This window comes from Tachysurus fulvidraco, chromosome 4, assembly GCF_022655615.1.
Source record: "Tachysurus fulvidraco isolate hzauxx_2018 chromosome 4, HZAU_PFXX_2.0, whole genome shotgun sequence".
Lineage (NCBI taxonomy): Eukaryota > Metazoa > Chordata > Actinopteri > Siluriformes > Bagridae > Tachysurus > Tachysurus fulvidraco.
Genome location: NC_062521.1, coordinates 20,254,977 through 20,272,459, shown reverse-complemented (window position 1 = coordinate 20,272,459; position 17,483 = coordinate 20,254,977). Strand labels below are relative to the sequence as shown.

At 37.3% G+C, this 17,483-nt stretch overlaps 1 protein-coding gene across 3 annotated transcripts in view; it reads left to right on the top strand.

Moving 5' to 3' along the window:
* Positions 1-1,346: 1,346 nt before the first annotated feature.
* Positions 1,347-17,483, top strand: part of dntt (deoxynucleotidyltransferase, terminal) — a 107,768-nt gene continuing 91,631 nt past the window's right edge. The window contains exons 1-3 of one of the 3 annotated variants that reach the window (XM_047811967.1): positions 1,347-1,699; positions 7,542-7,713; positions 16,591-16,707. In XM_047811967.1, coding sequence (XP_047667923.1) covers positions 1,506-1,699; positions 7,542-7,713; positions 16,591-16,707 — 483 coding nt within the window. In that variant the 5' untranslated portion in view covers positions 1,347-1,505. Of the gene's footprint in view, positions 1,700-7,538; positions 7,714-16,590; positions 16,708-17,483 lie in introns of all 3 variants that reach the window. The other 2 variants (XM_047811968.1, XM_027174836.2) reach the window with 2 other exon arrangements.

The following is a 17,483-nucleotide window of genomic DNA, read 5'->3' as shown; positions in this document are numbered from 1 at the left end:
AACAATATCATACATTGTCTTAAAATACACTGTGAATGTACGTTTCTTAAATCTCAAACATTCCCGGCATGTTTTGTGGCTGTATGGAAAGCAGTAGTGCAGTAGATGCTAAAAGTACTGCTAGTTCATGTTTGAGAAACATTAAAAGGAAGAGAAAGAAGAAAAAGGAAGAAGGAAAGTGCCAGTCAAGACAGCAAATCACCATGACAGGAGACAAAAAAGAGCATGATTATAAAGGCATGTGAAGCAGTGGAATGTAGAGCGAAAAATAGAAGGAAAAAAAGCCCTAGTTGACCATCACCACATATGCTGCTTTGTGGTTATGGAGTAGCTAATGAAGGGCTCCGTCTTCAATGATGTGCTCATTTCCTGGCTCAAGCAGATGTACGACTAGCAGGAACAGCATGGGCTGCCGGGCCGCATATGGGTGGCATGCGGGGGGAAGCTTCTGGACAACACCGGACATCTGTGAGGGTCCATAATGATAATGAGGTATTCTAAACCCCCTGGGGAAATAGAGAAAGAAAAGATGAGCAGTAGAACCTCTACCTCAGATAATCTTGCAGTGTTTATATGCACTGACTCTTCCGATATACGATTTTTGTGCAGTTCATTCTTTATCTATAGATGCATCTTCACATACACACTAAAAAAAGAATATTTATTTTTATTACCTATTTCAGTTTTTTTATCATTTGTTTTTGTTATATTATCTTAAGCAAATTGCTTACAATTTCCTCACTTAAGAAGTCCAGACCTCAGTCTAATTGCCAATCTGTTGCAGTCTTGCAGTTCAACAACATCTCCATACAATCTGACAGAGCTTGAGTAATTTTGTCAAGAAGAATGGGCAAACCAATCAGTATCCAGATGTGCAACACTAATAGAGACAAATCCCAGACATCCTGCAGGCAAAATTGCAGGCAAAGGTGATTCCACCAAGTATTGTCCGGGGGTTGAATACTTATGCAACCAACAAATAGTTGCTATTTTGTTCAATTAACCTTTGTCTCAGAATAAAAATATTTTGCGTGTTTAAACGTTAGACATATTGTAGAAAAAAAATCCAAACTAATCCAAATTCAAATCAGGTCCAAGTAGGAACACTGCATCTTCAATTACCACAATATCTCATTGAATAGAATGTTGCTTGCTTCGGACCTTATTCTGTTGTAACTGCCACTAGTGTCATTGGCAGGGTCATAATAATTTCAATATTGTTTGAATCTTCATATGTTTTCTTGTCACTTTCTTCTGGCTTCTATTCAACTTAATTACTTAGCCCTGGTCGTTGAGTCTTATTATGGTTAGCAAATCAAAAACACCTGTTGCTCATCTCTCTGCCAAGTTACAAACACAAACTCCACAACTCCAACTGCCAGCTCTCTATCAAAGACAAATAACACACCAACACCATCTCCATTGCCAAAGAAGAACCTTCTCTGGTTGTGCCATTCGACAAAGCATAACAACATTGCTGTCAAAGGAACTTTCATGTGTAAAGAATGTTTCAGACAACCCTCTCCACCTTTCGGAGGAAACGTCGGCAGCCTGAATTGAGCTGTGCTCAGCCTCAAAAGGAAATGAAGTTTAGAGAGGTGACTCTGTACTTGGTGGAGAGAAGAATGGGTAAAAGTAGGAGAAACTTCCTGGCAGGTTTGGCCAGGTCAAAGGGCTTTTCTGTGGACAACACCTTAAGGTATGTGAGTTGCCTAACATTTGTATTTACAAAAGTTGTAACACTGTGTATGACTGACTGACCGAGTCCCTGAAGGTCTGGTGACAGATTTAGGCATAAAAAGTTTTGATTTGTTACATAATTGAAAGTCACATTTGATTGCCTTTGCAAGGCTCGCTATTCTGATAATTCCTTTTCCATGATGTTATACAGGCTGTCAATCTGATGTGTCAATTTGTATGCAAATCACCATAATAATGTGAAGGTATCTTGCCTGATTTCTAAGAACACCAAAATGATGACAGGATAATGACAAAGAAGATGAAAGTCTATTGGTTTCTGTCAGATGGGGACAATTGACTGCTACAATCAAGCTTTTCCTGTTTCAGAAAATGACACTTGTGAACTCTGTAAAGCTGAATATTAGCATGTCGATTGTAACTGGGTACAATGTCTAATTTCAGTCTCTCTCTCTCTTTTTTTTTTTTTACTGCTGTTTGCACATTAAACAGTCTGTGAATACAGAACTTTCTATCTGAAGGTCATAAAATGTCACAAAACAAGGGCACAGCTTCAGGCTCCTTGTCATGTTAAAACTCTGTATGTGTGTCATGCCTTTGGATAGTTGTGGGCATATATATAACAGTAGTTTGTGTGCCTGAGTAAAGCTGATACGTGCCTACTTGCTGCCAGTTAGAGATATGTGCCAGACTTGTGCAGCTGGCTGTGGGTACCAGTGGGTGTTGTTTTGGGCAGGCTAGCATAACCGCAGCCGGTGGCTGGCTGAGGTGTTGTGTGCCATGCACAGCTGAGGGGTGGCACCATTCCCAGAAATGCAGCTTGAACCCCTGTATCCTGCTGTTCTTCAGCACCCAAAGAGCTATTGTTTGAAGCTAACAGCAGGAAACAGACTGAAAGAGATGCAAACTGACATTTTACAAGGTGGTGAGAAGTATATATTAGTGCTGGGTTAATAAACAGAACAATACATGCATTTGCCATCCATGTATTATGTCAAAGATTAACAGAATGAAACAACAGATAAAGAAGATTTTTGGCAGATGTGAAAATGTGCTGCTTTAAAGCAGTAGCAAACCTATGAGGATGCGACCACTGTTTTGTGGCCTTCTAAGAAATGTAATAGTAACAAATTTGAGCCTGGAACAAATATTTATCTCCACTTGTGCATATATCTCCATAGTCTTCTCTTAAAAATATACAATACTATAGTACATTTTAAAGTAAAGCATTAAGTATATGTATAATTCTATTGGGGAAGTTAGTATTTATATCAGAGTTGGTTACACACAGGCTTAATTTTGAGTGATTTTCTGAGTGTGCCATTCAGATTATGCTAAGCACCCCACCTCGAATATCGCCACATTTCACACGAGTAGTTATGTCCATGTAGGAGTTTAAGTGCTTTGTTTTTGTTTAAAATGTATTTGTTTCACTCTCCTGTAAGGAAAACATGGTCTTGAGTGGAAAGATAAACTCACCATCAGCTCATGTGTCACTTGCTAGAGGTTCATTGGTCATTTTATTAATAAAATGTATACTTGAGATAAGCAAAGTCTCTAAAAATGGGTTTCTAGGATTTTTTTTTTTGTGTATTTACGGTCAGACTGTGCAGACAAAACAGACTCAATACTGCTGCTAGCAAAGATCAGAAACATATAAGACCGGTCTCTTTTTTAAGCCAAACTCCACCCCGTTTCCTGTAAGTTCTGATCAGTGCTTGGAGAGATTCTATATTAAGTCCTCACTATGCACTCAAATTATTTTATGACTTCATATGCTGTCCATAGTGGTGCAGTGTCTTAGTGGCTAGCTTTTTTGTCTCGCAGGTCAGTTGTTTGTTCCCACATCTAAAGAGCATGCAGTGTGCTTTGGGGTTTTCTTCTGCATATTTAGGTTTTCTCACCTAGTCTAAATTTGTAGTATGTGAATGTGTGTCACTGATCAAATAAGTGATACAGAAAATAGATGGATGGATGCTGTATGCAATACTAACACTTGCCTTGGACTAATTGAGGTACTTTTTTTTTTTTTTTTTTACATTTTTGTACAAGTGTTTGGAGTTTGCGCTGAAGAATAGTCTGAATAATAATTAGCACATTATGCATATACATAGTAATGACTGTCTGTACAGCTACATTTTTCAGTTAAAATCTGACATTATGTCCACCAATTTTTCAGTTTGTTTGTTAAATTAATGCAAGATATAGATTGCATCTGAGCAACAGGATGTATTTGCTGCATGTACCACAACCAAGTTTCTTGTAATCCAGGAAGCCATATAGACCTCTATTTCAGTCCTCCATCTCTGTATTCTGTTTCTCACATGCATAGCAACTAGTAAATGCCTCAGCCGTGCAGTTAAATGAAGATGAAAGTAAAAGGTTAAAAATCAGAGAGGGATGGAGAAACAAGAAGAAAAAGACAAAAAAGATGAAGGGAGAGATTTCATTTATGTTTCATGAACCTCCACTCCATGATTGGATTTGATATGGAAATGTCAGTGAGCTGACAGCCTGGCTGCAGGACTGAACTTTTGATTCAGTTCACACTCTCACCTGAGACTAAGCTTCACTCCTGTGGTTTGATTGACTTTGAAAATACAAAATGAACCTTTCTATAAGACTTGGTTTCAAAGTTGCTGGAAGGCTGTGCATCACCTCTCAAACTCCACTGACTACTCGGTCCATTAGGCTGTAAAATGGCAGGAATAATTGCCGAATTCTACATTTTTGTGCTCTGAAGTTTTTGGGATCTTGGTGAAAGCACAGTGCTTTGTGATAACAGACTTTCTTAGGCACCTGAAATGGCCCTCTATTTTTCTCTGCTCAGCTCAAAGAAGAATGTTTAATTCGCTATTTGTGCTTGGGAACAGGACTTTTAAACACTTCACATTTAGGTCGAAATATTATTTAAATGATTTAATCAGAGCATGATGTTTATAAACAAAGCAGATTCTCTTGGGTCTTCACAGATAACCAGAAGTCTTCAGAATAGACATATTTATTTGTTCTCTGTGGTTCTATTCCCTAAATGTGAGATCCATCCATTCATTTTCTGAACCATTTATCCTACACAGGGTCAAAGGGAACCTGTAGTCTATCCCAGGGGACTCCGGGCACTAGACGGGGCACACCCTGGACAGGCGGCCAACCCATTATGGGGCACAATCACATTTACACATACACACTACAGACAATTTTGCGATGCCAATCAGTGTACAACATGTGTTTGGAAATGGGGGAAGGAAACCAGAGAGCACCATGTTAAACCCCCAAAGCTTCGGAGAACATACAAACTCCACACATATGGCAGAGGACATTGCAATCAACCCCCTAACCCTAATGCGCTAACTACAATTTTATTTTTTCAATTCAATTCAATTTATTTGTATAGCACGTTTAACAATTTCCCATCTCAAAGCAGCTTTACAGAAGTATGGAAACAGAAGAGAGAGAAAAGGAAATACATATATAATAATAATGGGAAGAATAAAAACTAAGAATAAAAATAAATAAGTGAATATATAAAATCGAAGTTTTAAATTTTTTTTTAAAAAGGATTAACTTAAAATTTAAAATACTATATATCTATCCCTATGCCTCATGAGCAAGCGGAGGCGACAGTGGCCTATGTAAATGTAGTGTAAATGTAAATAATGTCCTTCCTACAAAGCAATGGGATGCCACTTAATGTGAGACCTACATATATATTGAAGTAAAATACTTACATAAGAGAGTTCAAATAGAAAAAAAAATAGATAACAAAATTAACAATTAAATCTTAGTGACTTTTACTGTTTCTGTTACTAGTCTATTACTTCTTGGACATCCGCTATTTTATAACGCTAGAGGATTGTTTGCAATACAGCGCGTGGGAGAACATCACTCTCAAGGGCACAGGGAAGATTAGCTGATGGAACTCAACATGTATCGACTTTTCCATGGCTTCTTCACACACATATTGAATACTTTACTGCCTGTATTAACACCTCTGAGTCTTATTAGCTCATGTAAATGTTTTGATGTGTGATAAAACTTTCACATGCAGATGAAAATTATATTAAGAACAGCCAATTTATGTTTATATCTTTATGAATGCAGATAACTTTAGCAGACAAGGTCATATTATGTTTTACTTGATGAAGGAACTTTCATCTTGTTCATCTATTAAAAAAAAAAAAAAGAAATAATTTTTTTAAATAAAATAATTAATATAAAATAATAAATAAATAAACAAAGCTACAGACATGCAGTAAAGTCTTACCCAAACAAAGTTTGGATTAACTTAGAGTTAAACTTGGAGATTTATGAATACATTGGCCTGAAGAATTTTTAAAGTATATTTTGCATAAACATTTATTGACTGACCCTAGATTCGTATTTGGAGAAAGCGGTTTATTTGTTCTTTTCTCAGTACAAGGAAATGCGTCGAACTTGTTATGTAGTACTCATGCATAGTATGCAGAGATGTGCTTGAGTGTTCCTTTAGGATTTGGCTTTGCATTTATTGAGAAATCCTCGCTTATAGGCTCTCACATTTTTCACATTTACTCTGGGTTATTTTTGTACAAAAATGAGAGAAATGTGTGAGGACCTTCTGCATGGAGGATTAGGCTCAACAATGATTCAACAGATTACCCTTCATCTCCTACTCTCTCTCTCTCTCTCTCTCTCTCTCTCTCTCTCTTTGTTTCTATCTTCTCTCTAATTGTGAGTCTGGGTCTGTGACTGCACCACCATTGTATCTCTCTGGGAGCCATACACTCGGGGTAATTATGCATGGGTGACTGCTCACACTGGCACTGCAATTAAACAAAGCAACAACAGCATGGGATGCTGGCACACAGGTTGGCTGTGATGGATGTTTATGTGTGTTTATGTAGGTGTGTTTGTGTGTGTGTTTATGACTCTTCTTCCTCAGTGTGCCAAAATGGCAGTTAGAACAACAGATTGATTAATAATAATAATAATAATAATAATAATAATAATAATAATAATAATAATAATAATAATAATAATAATAGTACTTTATTTATAAAGCACTTTAAAATAGCCATAGCTGAATACAAAGTGCTGTATATCATAAAAAACAGAGAATAAAATAATTAAATAGTATCAAAATAAAATAACAGCAATAATTCTGAATTAAACAAAAACATGCTTTTAAACAAGTAAACAGTGGGTGCCTGCCTGATGTGCAGAGGCAAGTTTATAGCCTAGTTCCATAGCCTAGGAGCAGTAACTGAGAATACAAAATTGATGGCCAAATGTGCTGGAAGAGAGATCAGGTTAAAGCTGAAGAAGTGGATTAAAGAGATGTGAATGAAAGTACAGCCCCTTGTGATTTTTAATAGAAGCTGTATTTGGAAAACTCTCTGACTAGAAAATATTGCACTTTAGGGTTTTATGTTGAGCCCTCGAGGGCTCCATATAAACTAATAAGATGCACAATAATATAACAAGCTGAATCTAGTGCAAAAGGAAGCCATGTTTAAATTAATCCATAATTTCAGTACATATGTATACAGTACACATATGTAACAGTATAAAGCCAATATTCTCTATTATTGTTTAAATTGTCTAAAATTGTTTAATTTGCTTAAATCATACTTACACTTGTACTAATCTGAAAAATCTGACAACCTCAGATGTACAGTATGAGCTACACACTGTTGACTTTTTTTATTGATATGGAAAATCAGTTTCTTCTGAGTATAATGACATTAATCAGATAAATGGTAACTTATGCTTAGACCCTAATTCCAAATACTCTATACATTAGGTCTCAGTACTCATCATTTAATTTTGAGTGACAAGATGTCTTTGTCTGATCTTTGCAGTAGTAAAGTGACACATGTTGTAGCAGAGGACACTCCGGCACATGAGCTCTGGCCATGGTTACAGGAACATGGCATTGAAAACCTGGATAAAATGAATGTGCTGGACATCTCCTGGTTTACACAGAGCATGAGAGCTGGCCAGCCCATTCCAGTGGAGGCTCAACATCGCATCCGTGTGAGTATACCTCTGTGTGTGTGTGTGTATAAAAGAAATATAGAGGCTATTTAGAAGGTGAGTTCATCTGGAGAGCTGTTGAGGAAGAAGCACAGGGATCTGTCAGGTCACTAAAAGGCCACAGGAACTGGCTAAGTATGATAAGATGTTGCAGAAGTTTATAAAGGAGGGTTATAAAGAGGCCTGGAGACTACATCACTACCATAATGGTGCTGTAGTGTACTAGCATAGATAAACACTGGGTGGTGCTATAAGTCTAAAGGGTTGTACTGAAGGTATTGTACATGAAACATCTGGTTCAGGCACTCGAACAATAACATTGCCAAAGCAATAAATAAATAATACAGCCTATAAAAAATCAAAACATGAGAGGGTCCTTTGTACATATTCAGCATAGTAATCACGAAATTCATAATCATCTATTCTCTCCAAAGGACAGAAGCATGAACATAAATAATTGAACAGATGAATATTCTCAGCGCTGCCTCCTTGATATAAGATTAAATCATTTTGGGTGATCAATTTGCATACAATGCTCATAGCTAACAATTAGACTACATTGCATTATTCATTAACAACAATTTTGCTAAGCTTGTGTAGAGAAATGGCCATTTTTCTCCAGTTCTCTTCATTCCACTTAGGCCTGCAGAACTCTGAGAGACCTGAATTACCCGAATGGTTCAGTCATACTGTCAGATACTGTGTCAAAAAGCGGGTTTATCTGGGCTTTGGGAAATAAAGGGATGCATTGACTGTGTTGGCTGTAACATCACATTGCCTCATGCATGCTGCCTGACAGCTGTAGACTGATGTGCAATATTGTGCCAAATAGACCCATCAGTGCAGAGCCTGGTCTCGAAGCATCTCACTAACTGATACTAAAGATATTTATTCCTCTGCTCTTGGACCATACTGAAAGGAACTTCAATGATCTGTGCAAAAAATAAAGAAATATGCCACCCAATTCTAGAGACAAATCAATCTCTCTTCTGCTCTCAGCAGACAGAATATAGTCTCAGCCAGGAAAGCCTGGATCTTCTCTGGATCTCTGAAGAGTTATAACTGGGGACATAGCACTGTCTTCTTGATATTATAAACCTTTATATTCCAAAAGACCTTTGGTTGAAATGTAGATGCTGGGTTTTAATTAGATTGATCGATCATCATCCTCATCAACATCATCAAGAGTAAATGCTTTGTCCTTATCAGGGTTGGATGGGACACATCATGTATATCATGAGCACACACAATTAATTTTGCATCCACTTGATACTCAACAGTATATAAAAGCTGAGCCCTTAAAGTTTCTGTGTAAACTTTACAATGAATATGTTTGAATGTTAAAGCTGTTCTGCAATTTTTAAGAAGCTAAGAGCTCTAAGCTAATAAAAAAAGGCAACTCATATAACCTATATACACTCATTTGTCTTCTGTAACCTTTGGTTGGGGTTCTGGTGGATCTAGATTTACATCTATGGGAAATTTTGCATAGCTAATCCAATTTTTTGTCAAGTAAGAGGAAACTGGAATATTTGGGAAGAAACTCACACATAGCATAAATTTAAGCATTAAAAAAATTTAGGTTTTGCAAAGATTTACAAAAAAACAAAACACAAAACAAAACAAAACAAAAAAAACAGGTGGCAAGATAGTATGCTGGGAAGAGACAATGTGTATAGCACTAGGCAGAAATAATCGCCTGTAGTGCTTCTTCAAGCCCTTGGCTAAAGGTGCTCCAGGATATCACACTGTGGAGGGGATGGGCCGAGTTGTTCCGAATGCTCTCCAAAGCTGCTATCATCATCTCTTTCTGTCACTGCCTCCAGTGAGTTTAGACAATGTTGTGATGGTTCTGGCCTTCCTCAGGCATTTGGTATCCCCTGCAGTGTTCACACTCTCTCGGCAGGCCACGGCATAAAGATAACACAATAGACTGATAGAAATGTAGACTGCTGCACACATTGAAAGACCTGGACCTACTTAGAAGTCTGCTCTGGCCTTTCCTGTACAGGGCATCAGGGTTGTCAGTCCAGTGCAGTCTGTTGTTCAGGAAGACCCCCTGGTACATACACAATGTTTGGTTTAACTTTTAAACAGCAACCTACCAGGAGGCACCCAACACAATACTCCGCTCAATAATCTCAAACAAACAAATAGGAGAATGAAACACAGCTCTGAAAAACATATTTTGCACATCTCAGCATTTCAGTGGAGCCAGTGTCTATTACACTTAAACAAAAAATTCAAAGACATGATCTCCATGGAGGACACTGCAGACATTTAGACGATTTATTAAACATCCAGTTATTAGTGTAAAACAAGCCTTGTGATGATAAAGTCTGTGAAGTTGTTCATACGTTAGGTAAGCATGATAACATGGAACAATTAAATATCTTCGTACAGTGATACCTCGAGATACAAGTGCTTTGACATACGAATTTTTTGAGATACGAGCTGTGATTCGACCAAATTTTTGCCTTGAGATACAACGAGCAAATTTTTGAGATATGAGCATCCGAGCCGCCGCCGCCGAAACAAAGATCCCCAACAACCACGTGTGCTCTGTTTCCCCCGCCTCAGCTTCCCGCGTCTCACTCGGTTAAATCTGCCTTTCCACTGCACAAGACAAACGATGGCCGATAAACCGGAATTCATTCATTTCCTACTGTATGGACAGTCGCAAAGCCACTGCGTGAGGTGCCGACCATCTGCGGATCCGTAATTTTCGGATCCGTTTTGAGCGTTGGATCCGTTAAAAAAATTGGAACTTGTGCGACTACACCGCATCCGATATATCGACCGGACAGGTGTTTATTAAAATGACCGGCAGATGTTAGTGAGTAAAGAGTGACAAAAAAGCAAAAACTAGTGAAGAGAAAAGCGATGAAGAAAATTAAGCAAGATTAATGTAAAGAAAACAGAAAATGTAGCAATTAAGTTCAGTTAAGAGAAATCAAGCATCGCGTTAGGTCTGGCAGGCCACGTCGTCAAGCGTGCATCACTGTCCACAAGCTGTCCACAACGCGCACCAATCCGGTTACGACATCCATATTACCCGACCATTTAAATTCCATTCATTGAGCCGCTTTCTAGCGCTCGCTGCTGCTGCGATTTAAACTCCCCCCTCCAACCCCGACTCCACCATGCCGGTACCTGTGTTCGTTGTATCAGTTTACATCATAAATCTCCACATCTCTCTCTCTCTCTCTCTCTCTCTCTCTCTCTCTCTCTCTCTCTCTCTCTCTCTCTCTCTCTCTCACTAAATTATTTATTTATTTATTTATCCATTTATTCATTTATTATTTTCCAAAAAAAAAAAAAAGTGCATGATTAATGGTTCTGCTGTTATACGGGGGTCTATTCTATTTTATAGTTGCTGCTCTCCCCACTCTGTCCACGCATGCACACGGAAGGGCGCGTGGATTCTTGCCCAGAACAGAACCATACTGCCAACACTAACTGTGTGCTATCATCTAATAAATTCTCATTTGACAAAGTGGTCCTGACAGAATTTCAGTTAAGTTTGTTAATTTTAGTGAAGTTCAGTTAAGTTCCATTTAAGTCTAAAGTAGAGTTAAGAGTATACAGTAGCGAGTAAGTGAACGAAAGTGAAAGTGTAATTCCTCCTAACTCCTCCGCCTGTTTACTCCTCCCTCAACCTCCGTGCATCTTCCGTAAAAGTAAAACCAGTTTATTTTTTTAACATTCTCTTTTATTACTGTATGTTTTTATACAATACTTGTCATTTATAAATACAGGTACTGTAATTTTTCATATTCAAAACACATAAACAAAACAACTGGAGCTGGAACGGATTAATGGGATTTCAATTAATTTAAATGGGGAAAATTGCTTTGAGATACGGGCAAGGTCACGGAATGAATTAAACTCGTATATCGAGGTATTACTGTAGTTCTTTCTTATTTTTTTTGATTGGTTTAATTGCAGGGAAGAGGTGGCATGTTTGCCTCACACCTCTAGGGTTTGGGGTTTGAGTCCAACTTCTGCCCTTTGTGTGGCATTTGTGTGGTCTTCTCCAGGTACCCTGGCTTCCTCCATAGTCAGAAAACATACGTTGTAGGCTGAATGGCATTTCTAAATTGTCCATAGTGTGTCAGTGGGTGTATGAGAAAGTGTCCTTGTGTAGGATATGCTGTACAGAAGATGGATGGATGGACTGATGGATGGACAAAAAAGCCACATTTTTTCTGAGTCTTTCAGCAGAAGGTTTCCTTTTTAGGAACAGTCCCAAGTAGAAGCCTTTATATAACTTTATATAACTTTATATAACTTTATATAACTAGATAACTTTTATCCTCCTGATGAACCCTTGTTTCTTAGAGTTTATTAACCTTTAAAACTTTGCTCCTTTCACATTGTAACTGTATGTACATACCTGTAAACATGACTGTACCTTGAATGAATATTTTGAATCCATATTCCGATGTGAAAGAGATATACAAAAATACACGATACTGTAGACTACCCTAGTAATGAATAATGTTTTTTTATTTAAATAATATAGTAAATTGCAGATACATTTACAATATGAATCTCTCTCACTCTTGTTTTTTTAACAAAGTGTGTAAAAAAAAACAAAAAACAGCAAAGATACCCTTGAACTAGTGTTTTGATATATTCAAATACTTGTAGGACTGAATAGTAAAGTAAAAGGCTTTCAATGCTGTTATTAAACTGTTTAAAACCGAGGCATTACTGGAAGTATTAGTATTTGGAGCATTTAAAAGCAACACTTTTGTAGCACTTAATACTTGAAATGTTCAGTAAGCCTTGATAATCCTTCCTGCTCTTATAAGATATCAAAGCAAGTAAAACTCCCACAAGCAATACAAAGCAGCATTCACAGCTTTTACTATTTCCATAATGTATTCTTACTTTAAGAAGAAAAGCACAGTAGAAAAAGGCATAAATATGAATAGATAAAAAAAGACATTAAATAAAATTGCCTGTGTGAACAAAGCTGACTTTTCCCCAGGCGCTTAGCCTGCTCTGCAAAATGCCACGGTGTTCATTTACCACCTCCGCTCTTCTCATTGGGAAGTACAAGCTGTCTTTTTTATAAGGCTGGCTCTGTAGTTGTGGGCAGAGAGCTGGATGCAGGGAGACCTACCTTGTGTACCATCCATAGCTCCTATCAATCATAGTCTGAGAGAGACAGAAGAAGGCAAGGTCAAACTCAGAAGGGATTTGATCCCATAACCCTGTCAGTCTGTGGGCTGTGATCTCATTAACCTGAACGGACACAGCTGACTTGTGTGTGTGTGTAGATCATTATCCTTGGCACATGTTCTCCTAACCTGTGTTTGCTACTGGAGCCACACACCCCCACACACCAGTACACATATGTGAGAGTGAAAGTCTCTGAATTATTTCTTGTAAGCATTAAAATTTTATGACAACAAGGTATTAGTGACAGAGTTGTAATTATACATACCAACAGCAGATGTCAGTTTAGCTGGAGTCTGCACTAATGCAAGAACTGTATATGATGCTTCTTATTATATTATTATTATTATTATTATTATTATTATTATTATTATTATTATTATTATTAAGTTTACTTGTACATTGTGAGTATCATATTTGATTACAATGAATGAACGTGAACACTGCAGCTAATTATATGCAGTCTTATAATAATAATAATAATAATAATAATAATAATAATAATTATAATAATAATAATAATAATAATAATAATAATAATACATTTTGATAGGTTTCTGTGCATCAAATTGTTTCAGGTTTGTAGACTGTACTGTGGTTTGTGCTTCAATGTGTATTTCTGAATAGAAGTCTGAGCTTGTATCCTCTGCCTCTATGATTACCTGACATAGTTACTGCGTAGTTACCGGCTCATTGTTCCACAGCTGAATAAACAACATAAGAACTATACGATCTTATATCTGTCTCAAGACGTTTATTGTTAGAGTGTAAAGGTTGTAGTTTTCAATTTGCAATACATTTTAAACACACATTTAACATTCCACCTTAGACTTCCATTATAAATAAGCGATATGATATTTTAAAATTTTCATTTCACAAAAAAAATAACAGAATCCTTCTTTACAGTAATCATCGAAACACTAAAGATGCAGAAAACTGTGATTAGTTTAAGAAAACCACTGGAGGTTTGGACTTTTAGTACACATTCTGTTTGGGTTGGATAATTATTGTGCCCTGGGTAGATTGTAAGATTTATGAGCATACAAATACATTGACCTAAAACCATTAAGAAAGAATTCAATAAAATGAGCTAAAATGATTCACTCCAAGTATTTAGTTAACCGTTTACAAAACAAATCATGTTACAACGCTTGCAGGATGAGCCGAATATCACCTTCAAGCTACGAGGGCACAGATAATGTGATAAAAGATTTACGGCAGGAAATGTGATTTTTCACTTTCGAAATAAATTTGATTAAAGACTGGTTTTGTGTGGGATTTCCAGATAAGTAAGAAGAATTTCAGATAAATTACCATGTAACTGGTGCGCTCATAAATTATGATGCAATCTAATCTGAAAAAAAGTGAAGTGATTATATCAGATATGTGAGTGATTATGTTATAGCATAGGGGATTGGGCCTGGTGCTAGCTGAGATGAGCAAACTGTACATACAGCCCATAACATTTATTATTAAACCCCTTATAGTTCCAGGACCCTAAAAAGTGCTGGGCCATTATCTGACATTCATCTTATGTACCGTACAATCTGCTTGGATACCCTTTAACTAAATAATAATTTATAGTCATTAAGTAATACTATTTCTCACAATAGGAAAAAGATTGTTGTGATATTCTGTTACAATTGTGATTCACTACTTATATCATCCCAACCTATTCCCTCTGTTTTTATCCAGACAAAATGGTAGCGTACAAACCCTCTTTATCTAAATACAAGATTTTGTAAAATGTGTAAGAATTTATTTTATTTGAATTATTTTAGGGTGGGCACGGTGGCTTATTGGTTATTGGCACGTTCGCCTCACACCTCCAGGGTTGGGGGTTCGATTCCCGCCTCCACCTTGTGTGTGTGGAGTTTGCATGTTCTCCCTGTGCCTCGGGGGTTTCCTCCGGGTACTCCGATTTCTTCCCCCGGTCCAAAGACATGCATGGTAGGTTGATTGGCATCTCTGGAAAATTGTCCATAGTGTGTGAGTGTGTGAGTGAATGAGTGTGTGTGTGTGTGCCCTGCGATGGGTTGGCACTCCGTCCAGGGTGTATCCTGCCTTGTTGCCCGATGACGCCTGAGATAGGCACAGGCTCCCCGCGACCCGAGAAGTTCGGATAAAGCGGTAGAAAATGAATGAATGAATGATTTTAATACTCGCAAATCATTGCAAAATTGCTTATCACTCCCCTAGTTTCCTTTATACCTCCACTGGATTCTTTATGGGATCTAGACACCAGTATGCTAGCAAACTCTAAAACATTTACAGTAAAGCATGTCAATTTAACTGGATTAACAAAAACATCAGCCATAACATTAACACCACTGACAGGCCATGTGAATAACATTGATTATTGTTACAGTCAGACTTGACAAAAGATTGTTGATATTGTAAGTGAACAGTCAGTTCTTGAAGCTAAGGTGTTGCAAACAGGGAAACTGGGCAAGCGTAAGAATCTGAGTGACTTGGACAAAAGCCAAAGATTTGAACCTTTCCAATAGCTTTATAATATATGATGACATCATATGATGCTGCATCCTTCTGATTTGCTGTATCATTTGTTGCTTGTACAATTGTACTGTAGTTAAAATACTTTGTCCAAAGATTTTCCTGTTATTGTAAGATGTTCGAAATCCCCCAGCTTTGATAGCTATCTAACATATCTTCCTTTAAAGGTAACGGTAAACAGAATGTGATGAAATCTGGAAAGGAATCAGGTCTGTAGGTTTAAACTGTTTAGGTTTAGGCTGTGCTTTCTTGAAATCCCACTGGAGCAGAAATAACGTTATTAAACACTTAAGCATGTTTTCAATACGGAACAATTTAGAGTGATTTTGTTCATGTTTTTTTTCTATTGCATCCAGTGAAAAACTGTTCCCTGTAATCTTTCTAATCCCTGATCAGCAATGTACTTTTTCTTTCTTTCCTTTCCTTTCCTTTTTTTTTTTTTTTCTTTTTTTACATTTAATTATAGCCTTTTGTTGGGGGAATATTTGTGTGTTAGATTTGTGAGATGCCACAGGCATTGAATAGAATGCATTTCCCATTGCTGCTATAGGAGACAATAATATGCTAATTCTTTTCCACTCTAATAACTGACTAAATGCTTCTTTAATGACCGGTATGAAAGCTTGATAATGTTTGCATTAGCACTTAATGTCGAAAAAATCACAACGTGTCAAGAGCTCTGCACAGGCAATTTTCCTAGACATTTCATATCAGTTCTTGTGAACACTAATGTCACATACATAATCGTTTTAAAACCTTATAAATGGGGAAATGATTTTGGTGCTGAAATTAAAAGCCAATTTACAGGAAGCAAATTAAATTAGAGCTTCCTGATTTCTTTGTAGAGCAGACTGCAGAAAGAAATTGTATTCCTATCTTAACTCTGTGATGAGAAGAAGCTATTAAAGTGTTGTCCTGATGCCTACAATATCTCACATGCATTCTAAAATAAATAAATACAAATAATACTCATGTTCTGACTTCAACAGGATGCAATAAAGGCAGTATGAAAAGAACTGGCTGGTACAGTATGTTGTCTCTGTGTGCTTAGTTTAATTCATTTAATTGTAAAGCAAAATTATGTGATATTATGGCTGGTGAAGACTGGTATTAAAGCTCTTTCTCTCATGTATACACACATTCACTGTCTCGTTTTGCGTTTCTCCTCACATGCAGAAGCCGTCTGTGCAGTCGAAGCCAGAAGCGGGTCCGCAAGACAATCCTTGGTCTACCGTCTCTCAGTACGCATGCCAAAGAAGGACCACACTGTATAATCATAACAAGATCCTCACTGTAAGTCCACACACACACACACACACACACACACACACACACACACACACACACACACACACACACACACACAAACAAACACAGGTTTCTTCAGCTTGTCGATCACAAGGTGGTTATTTTCAACCCTGACCCACTTTTACAATCTAAACTATGGCATTTGAAAGTGAATGCACACATTTATATTCACACTCCTGCACTCACACATTATGTTCTGGATAAAAGTTCTGCTCAGAATGGAACTGAACTAGAAAATGATTATAACTTAAACATAATGAGGGAGCTTAATCAAAAAGAAACTTTATTCAGCGTAGTCAGTGATGGCTGGTGGTGATATTAAGTGGGAAGCTAAAATCTAATATCTATGAATATTTTGACGATGAAGCTAGGATTGGGATTGAGCATATCAATATATTAAAAAGTCTCATTGCTGCATTGATAAGAATGGTGTGGCATAAACTATTACTTGCAAATTACTTATTAAAGGCAGAGATACAGTTTTTGATTTTTGGGGTGGATATTTGCCTTGTACAGTACCTCCATGTGTGGGGGTTGAGGATTCCTGAGTTTGCATGGTCTCCTCTGGGTTTCCTGGTTTCCTTCCTGGTCCAAAGACATGTTTTGTTGCTGATTGGCATCTGTGTCTGTGATTGTGTGCTCTGTGATGCATTTGCACACTATCCAAGGTGTCCCTCACTTTCTGCCTTATTTTCTGAATCCTCTCAGCTCGAATCAACTCAATTTTGCCTACAAGTGTAAGTAGCTTGTGTTTGCAGCTC